Source organism: Vicia villosa, linkage group LG5 (assembly GCF_029867415.1).
Source record: "Vicia villosa cultivar HV-30 ecotype Madison, WI linkage group LG5, Vvil1.0, whole genome shotgun sequence".
Classification (NCBI taxonomy): Eukaryota; Viridiplantae; Streptophyta; class Magnoliopsida; order Fabales; family Fabaceae; genus Vicia; species Vicia villosa.
The window spans coordinates 159,683,186-159,690,708 of record NC_081184.1 but is presented as its reverse complement, the minus strand read 5'-3'; the positions used below and the strand labels follow the sequence as shown (position 1 = coordinate 159,690,708).

At 37.0% G+C, this 7,523-nt stretch overlaps 1 protein-coding gene across 1 annotated transcript; it reads right to left on the bottom strand.

Moving 5' to 3' along the window:
• Nucleotides 1–761: 761 nt before the first annotated feature.
• Nucleotides 762–7,121, bottom strand: LOC131603524 (auxin response factor 6-like). The gene is made up of 14 exons (XM_058875859.1): nucleotides 6,096–7,121; nucleotides 5,676–5,788; nucleotides 5,091–5,186; nucleotides 4,924–4,980; nucleotides 4,675–4,830; nucleotides 4,499–4,583; nucleotides 4,292–4,382; nucleotides 3,853–4,017; nucleotides 3,653–3,775; nucleotides 3,407–3,482; nucleotides 3,094–3,241; nucleotides 1,606–2,894; nucleotides 1,298–1,488; nucleotides 762–1,202 (listed from the first exon to the last, which is right to left on the bottom strand). Exons 1-14 carry the CDS (start codon nucleotides 6,136–6,138, stop codon nucleotides 1,004–1,006), a joined length of 2,832 nt encoding a protein of 943 aa, XP_058731842.1. The 5' UTR covers nucleotides 6,139–7,121; the 3' UTR covers nucleotides 762–1,003.
• Between the last annotated feature and the right edge of the window lie 402 nt (nucleotides 7,122–7,523).

The window sequence follows — 7,523 nt, the reverse complement described above, 5'->3', positions numbered from 1 at the left end:
GTTCGATTCAGTTCAGATCACCCCTTACTATGGTTTGATTCGATTTGCTGACAGAACTCTACCATTAACAACCCTGCTGAGTCGTATTTACAAGATTTTAGTGAAACTATCGAGCACATTTAAGGAACAGAGTGAATGCTTACTCAAAATTTTCATGAAACTTGTAGTAGTTTTGTAATTAAAACCGAAAGTAAAACATGTTTTAAGCTTGACAAATTCCCATCTACTTTGATGAAAGAAAGAGATAGTGGTCATAAATATAAAGGCCATTTTAGATAGAGGTGGCATCAAGCTTTTTTTAGATTCCAAAAATGCTTAGTACGGTAAGGAATAGACAAACGTACAGCTTTAGCTTTGCCATTCATGGAGCAAAGCTATCACAAACCAAAGTGAAAGTATGAATGGGCCAAAACCAAGAATAATACAAAGCAAAGGCCACTTTCACATTAATTGAACCACAAAAGTACTCTTTTTTCTCTCCCTCGTATGTTCATACAGACACATCACATGGTTTTGGTGTCCTCTTCATGTTCTTAATGTCACATCAATATTCCCTATAAGTTTTAACTATCACAAAGGTCAAAAAAATACAGCATCATCTTTAATATCTTCTTTTATCACTTATCAACCACTTTTATCTTCATGCATCAAAGATTCTTTTACCAAACAATTACACCAGCAACATCAACATGGTTCTTACATGTTACGCCGCGTAAGAAAATCACGACGTAATAATCGTTCTTATAGAAGAGACTATTGAGTTTAATAATGGGACTCACTTAGAGTAACTTAAGTTGAATTCTACAATATATTATAGAAACTACAATGAGAAGTTGCCATATAGCTAAGTGTTTAGCTCATGAATTGTTTTAGGCGATAAAAACGGAAAGTAAGCTATAAGCTACAACTAGGAACAACTTCCCACCATTTTTTAGAGGGTTTGAGAAGAGTAATAGTAATACAAGAGAGAAGAAATTCACAGTATTTGTTGTCACGACGACGTTCAGTAGTCTAAAGACCCCACGGATGTTAATCCGGTGCTTAAAGTTCTAGGGTCCTCGCGGCCGGTGTAGTCATCACAGATGCCATTAGAGAGCCTCTGAGTTGGAGCTGAGTTTAGAAGCTCTAGTCCATTGTTTCCCATGTGCTGCACTTCTTGAGGGGAAAGTATCTTGATGCACCATACACTATTTACAAATTCCCTGTCATCCAAAAGATCGGGCGAATCGGTAAACAATGAATATTGTGTAAGTCAGGGTTCAAAAAAAAAAAAAGATAAGGGATATGGAGTACTTACGGCCACGGGCCATCACCGAGGAGAAGAACGTCATTCTCTTGATCAACAAATACAAGCTGCCAGCCTGATCTTACAGGGTCCTCCAACTCACCTTCAAGCCCAAACATACGAGCAAGCTCGCTGCGTAGCTCGGGGTAGTTAGAGAATTTTGTGATATCCAACGATCTACCGAAGGACCCTGACTTGTAAACCTGTGAAAATAGAGAGGAATTAGAATGTAAAAATGCCGGATTTCACTAAGTTAACTCTTTTTGTGAAATGCAATGCAACAAATTAACAAAAGAATAGTCCCGGCAGAAAAAACTCACCTTCACAAAGGTTTTGTTTGGTGAGTTTCCTTGACCTCCATTTTCAGAAGTTTGTAGGAATCCCGACTCGCCAACACCATGTGCCATTCCATTATTCAATGAAGAATCAGCGCCTGTGTTATTCAGGTAGGCAGAAGATTGAAAAGGCACAGTTGATGAGTCACAGTTGCTATTGACACCCCCCTTAAGGTTTGACATCTCGTTATACACTAGATGTGATGAGGGCTCTATGTTAAAACCGAACAAAAGATGGTTTTGTGGATCAGTGTTCCCTTCGATAGCACACTCCCTACCAGGAAATGGTGGCAAGGTAATAGCATTTTGAGACATGGTAGTTTGCGACTGCCCAAGCTGCTCCATTTGAGGCAGAACATAATGAGATGTTCCAGAAGAAACGAGAGGATCCAAGGCAACGCGCTTGGAGGGCCATGCTGTCGAAGATTGAACCGGAACCCAAGAGTTTGGTTTAGGAAAGTTTAGAAGGTGAGATGTTTCGTCATTGGAAAATGAACCTAACATATTGTGCAAAGGAGAAACAATAGCAGTAGTTGTAGGGTTGCCATTTGAATCAGAAAAATGTTGCTGATTGCCAATTGAAGAGATAGCTTGCATGGGCTGCGTTGATTGAGATTGAGGTGCCGAAACAAACTGAGACATCGTAGAGACAGCATTTGGAATCTGCTGATGATCTACAACTTGTTGCTGTTTTGATTGTTGTTGTTGCTGCTGAAGTTGATGTTGTTGCTGCTGTTGATGCTGTTGTTGCTGCTGCTGCTGTTGATGTTGCTGCTGCTGTTGGTGATGTTGCTGCTGCTGATGCTGTTGCTGATGTTGCTGCTGCTGCTGTTGCTGTTGCAGATGATGATAATTTTGATTAGTGAATGAATGCTGATGCTGAAGAAGCTGCTGGAACTGTTGGGTTTGAGCCTGAGATTGAGATGGATGCTGATGTTCTTGACTTTTTGGAAAAGCGTGCTGAGGTTGAGATTGCTGCATCATCTGGCTCTGCATTAACGCGGCAGTACCATTGGGAAAATTCTGTGGCTGCTGAAATTGAAGTAATGAAGCAGGATGCTGTTTAGAAGGATCTAAAGTCCTCATATCCTGAAGTGCAGCAGCTGCCATAGCATGGTACATATCTGGTTGCAAATTCATCATAGATGGATCGAGCCTCGCCTGCATCCAAGGATTAACACCCATCCCTTGAAAATTAAGAGTTTGAAGCCCTCTATCTGCATCTCGAAGCCATAATAGTGGAGAATTCATGCCAAAATCATCATCCTTCAAGCCTGCTAGCATTTATCGAGAGGATCAATGAAAATGAGCATAATAGTAGGACTAGTAAATGAAATAAATAAACATAAGCATTTTATAGGGTTTGTTTAGATTGACTTTTATAAGCATTCAACAAAATTGTTTAGCCAAACACAGCATATATAATCCAAAAAATCTTGAATATTGTTTGGCTTTAAATGTGATGATACATACCATTGAATGAAGGAAGTCCAGGAGGCCATGGTCTTTTAAGCCTAAGGGGGAATGGAGATGGATACATTGGAAATGTTGTTAATGGCTCAATTTCCCATAGAGACACTCTAGGTTGCCTCTCACCTGCTGTTGATTCATCCCACCCAACCTACAACTCAAACCAAAGCCACAATTAAAAATGTATATTTCATCTTCAATACAACGTAATATTTTCCGAAGCAAGATATTGTTAGTGTTCTCATTTGGAGATATGAACAGCATTCAATTTAGTTATGTAACATCAATTCAATAATATAAATGTTTCAATACATACCTTTACTGAGCGCCAATGTGAATTAGGCCACCGGACAGAATCCAGGTCACTGATGCCAGTTATTGTTCCCATGTATCTGCATGAGTATATAGATTATTATTAGGCTAAGGCTTATGGCAACTTGCAAACTTAAATCATGTGTGATTTCAAACATCATATTGCATGTTAAGCTTTATTTACTAATATCTCAAACATAAGAAGGGAAAGCATTTCAGCAATAATTATCAACAAGTATAAAAAACCTACCGCCGAACACTAGATTCTTCTGTTTCAAAAAGCATTCTGAAGCGCATACCAACTGAAACTCGAGTGTGATATACAGCTTTAACATACTTTGCTAGGGGAATGACAAATTCTGATGGGCTAGCACTGAAATGTAAGAAAGAAAATGTCAATTTAAGTAGCTATCTTCTAACTAGAAACTTATAGAAATATAAGAATTGTACCGTGGGTTATAGAAAATGGTGAAACGACTGTTCGTTGCAGCGGCGTGAGCTGCAGCAGCAAGCAGCCCCAAGTGCATGCTGTCACTTGACAATACAGATGAAGGCATCATATGTTGTGGTCGATTGGCACGCCGAATGCCTAGAAGCAACTGATTTTTTTCATTCCTGCCAAAGAAAAAAGAACCTGAATCATACCGATCATAAAACACCACATAACTACTAATGAAGTTAACTTTGCCTCACATAAATTGCTAAAGCCTAGATTAGAAAAACTATCTAAGAAAATAAAGCGTAATCGCACTTCAATAACAACCCATTGAAGGAACACTGGCTCATCGTATGAACAAAAACAAACACATGAACGTGTTACAACAAGCCAATCAACCGTGAAACTGCCAAAGGTTAAATTTCAAATATACAAAACCGAAAAATCATATACCATATAAACAGCACTGAATCACCAGCAACAAGTCTTTTAGCACTCACGAAGACACTCCACCCAGTTGTAAGCAAATGCCTTTTGGGCTGGCCTGGAGAAAAAAGACGGCAGATTTAAACCTTATAAATAGTATCTGAAATTATTTTTATCACCAAGTAATAAACATAACTAAAAAAATATGCTTGAATTTCCAGATTCATAACTCACCGCGGAAGATATGTTTGAATTTCCAGTCATTACCATGCAAATCCCTTGCAATCAACTCTTGAGCAGGAGGCTGTTGAGAAAAGTCCTGTAGGTCATAATTACCAAGTCAAGTTAAAAGATTTGGCGGAGGCGTTAATTTACTTACAAATTGCAACATAACTATGACAAAATTTTACCAGTGGAGGGAAAACTTTTTCAGCTGCGCGGCGAGGAACAGAGAAACCCCCATGAGTGCTTGTATCACTGGCAGTCAAAATTTTGCAAAAGTAGTTTGTTGGCTGTTTATTTGCAGTTCCCAACTCTGCAGGATGATATGCCTCCTTTTGCTCGTCCTGAAAACACGGCCATAGCCAAAAATTAGAAGTTGAATTTAGACGTAAAATTTATTCAAAAAAAACTAGTTCATTTAAGAAAGCGAATCATACAGGATTTAGAGGTTGCAAGGTCATCTGCGCATACACTTCATCCGTCTCTGTATCTGCCTGAATCCAACAGAAATGAACAAAGAGGAGAATATGAAACATCGAAATCAAAATAAACAAGTCTTAATACGGTATAGTAAAAAATAAATATATGAATAAAAAAGCCTTACATGCATAGTCAAATTATGAAGTTGACAAATAAGCTGGGGAGGTAAGCTTGGATTGGGAATATATGTATCAACTTCCCTGTTGGTAGATACAGCAACCTGAGCAGAAAAATGTTGATTTAGATCATGCATGCAAATCGAAAAAGATTTATACAATACAAGTTTTCAAATGCACAAATTCATGTGCTGGTTTCAGGGAGGGAGATGGAGATAGCTAATAGTTGATACATTAACCTGTAACAGTTAGAAATATGGAATTATGCTTAAGAGTAAGTTAAGCATTAGTTTACACAAGGGTCGCTATAATGGAAGAATAAAGTCAGTTTTCTTAATGTAACTCGATGCGTTTGGAATCATAGCCAATTTGACAAAATCACAGCGGCGGCATGGTTTTCATGAAACTCCAAAAATCACGGCGCCGAGCCATGATTCTGCCGAACCCACCGCCAATCCAAACATACACTTAAAATTAGCAGCTCATTGCATCAGAAAGACGCAAATCAAATACGTGAAAAAAATAACCGATTATTATTACTTAAATACACACCATGGTTTGAAAGAGAGCTTTTAACATCATATCTGACTCACCTGTTCACTATGACCTTGTGGAAAGTAGACGACGCGGCTTCCATCAGCTGGCAAAGAAACAAGAGGACCAGCACAAGCATGCCAAAGTTCTGAATCTAGAACCCTTTTTTCTCCTACAAAAAACGCATCCTAATGTCATCAACAACATGGAACATAAACTTCATAACTGTCACCTAAAAAACCTCAAAGAACAAACCAATCTTGACATGTCCTAAGTCAAGTCAAGATCTTAAAACAACAAAAAATGCAAAAAAAAAAAAAAAAAAACAAAAACATGTAAACATCCTCACACTCAACAATCAGAAACCTTTTCTAAATCTAAAAGATGAATTGCATTCTAATCCCAAAAAAGAATTAAAAAAATTTACCAAACAAGATGAAGAAGTGTATAAATAGATACAGAAACAGAAATTCACCTACCTTCCTGAGGTGGAGGACTAAAACCAGCTGAAGAAAGCTTCATTTTCAGTAAATTTCAAACCTTATTAAAAGCTAAAACCAAACCAAACCCAAAATCAATGATTTTCAATTCCACAAATTCCCACAAGATGAACCCCAAACCAAAAACAAATCCTCTTGTTCTCCTCTTCCCTACTCCACAACACCATTCTTCTTATCCTTATCACCAACCAAAACACAAACACCACTGTGTCAACTATAATTGCCTCAACAATCAACAAAGATTCCCACCCATTTCAATCTTCAACCAAAATCAGTCTGACTATAAAACACCACCGTTTCCCTCCTACCCTTCATTCGCTCCTTATACTATCTTCAACCATGATACAACCCCAATCCCTTCCAAATTCAGCAACAAAGTCGAAAAAATCAAGCAGATCTCAAACAAAGAAGCAACAAATCCCAAGAAACACCGGATCTCAAGAAAAGAAACAGTATCAAATGAAGACGAGAATGAGCAGAAGCAAGAACACTAACGTTGTAACAGAAAACGACCAAGTATAGAAACGTAAGCAGTTCACAGTTCACACTAGTTATCTTTTTGAAGAGAGGGGACAAGAAAACAGTGTTCTCAAAACCTCCTTTATAAAAAAAAATGAAAAGTAAGAGAAATGAACCGGGTCGGGTTTTTATTCGGGTAGTTGAAGCGGCGGCGAAGACTGTGGTCTTGTTACGACTATAACAGTAATAATAATAATAATAATAATAATAATAAAAAATCTAGTACAGTCGTTGTGTTGATTTAGCGGTTTGTTTCTGTCTGTGTGACAGTGTTTTTTTTTTTTCAGTTAGTATAGTTAAGTTGCGTTAATGAAGACAGAAACTGAACCGCCATTGTTTTGGGGTGTGTTTTTAGTAATAAGATGGAGAAAGAGAAAAGAAAGGAAGAGAAGAGAGCGTGTGCTTGTGTCAGATCGGATGATTTATTTTCATAACAAGGTAGAGAGAGAGAAGAGAGAGAAGGCTTCACTTCACTCACCGTCTCACATTTTTTTTTTATTAAAATTGTAATAATGAGTTTCTTGAAATTTTGTATATAATTAAAATGGATATTTTTTAATTATGAATTTAGTAGAAATACTACTTTTTTTTAATGGTAGTATCGTATGTGTGGAAGTTTGAGAGTAATAAAGAACTATAAATACAGAAAGTGTGAATCTTTGTATTTAAGGGTATAATGTTTTGTTTTATTTTACCGTTATGAGGGTTTAAAAGACATCAGTAATTAATCGAATGATTTGGTAAGAGTAATTTTTTTTAATTGTTTTTATTTATTTCTTAATGTGTGTGATGGGAATAAAAATGAGATTTAATATAAAATGCTAGTATTAAAATTTAAATATAAAATGCTAGTATTAAAATTTAAACTTTTTTCTTTAATAATTAGAT

Coding starts and splice junctions, on each gene's coding strand:
- LOC131603524 (XM_058875859.1), bottom strand. CDS start 6,138: ATGAAGCTTTCTTCAGCTGGTTTTAGTCCTCCACCTCAGGAAG. Junction 5,789..6,095: donor TAGTCCTCCACCTCAGGAAG/GTAGGTGAATTT, acceptor CGTTTTTTGTAG/GAGAAAAAAGGGTTCTAGAT. Junction 5,187..5,675: donor CACAAGGTCATAGTGAACAG/GTGAGTCAGATA, acceptor TTTTCTGCTCAG/GTTGCTGTATCTACCAACAG.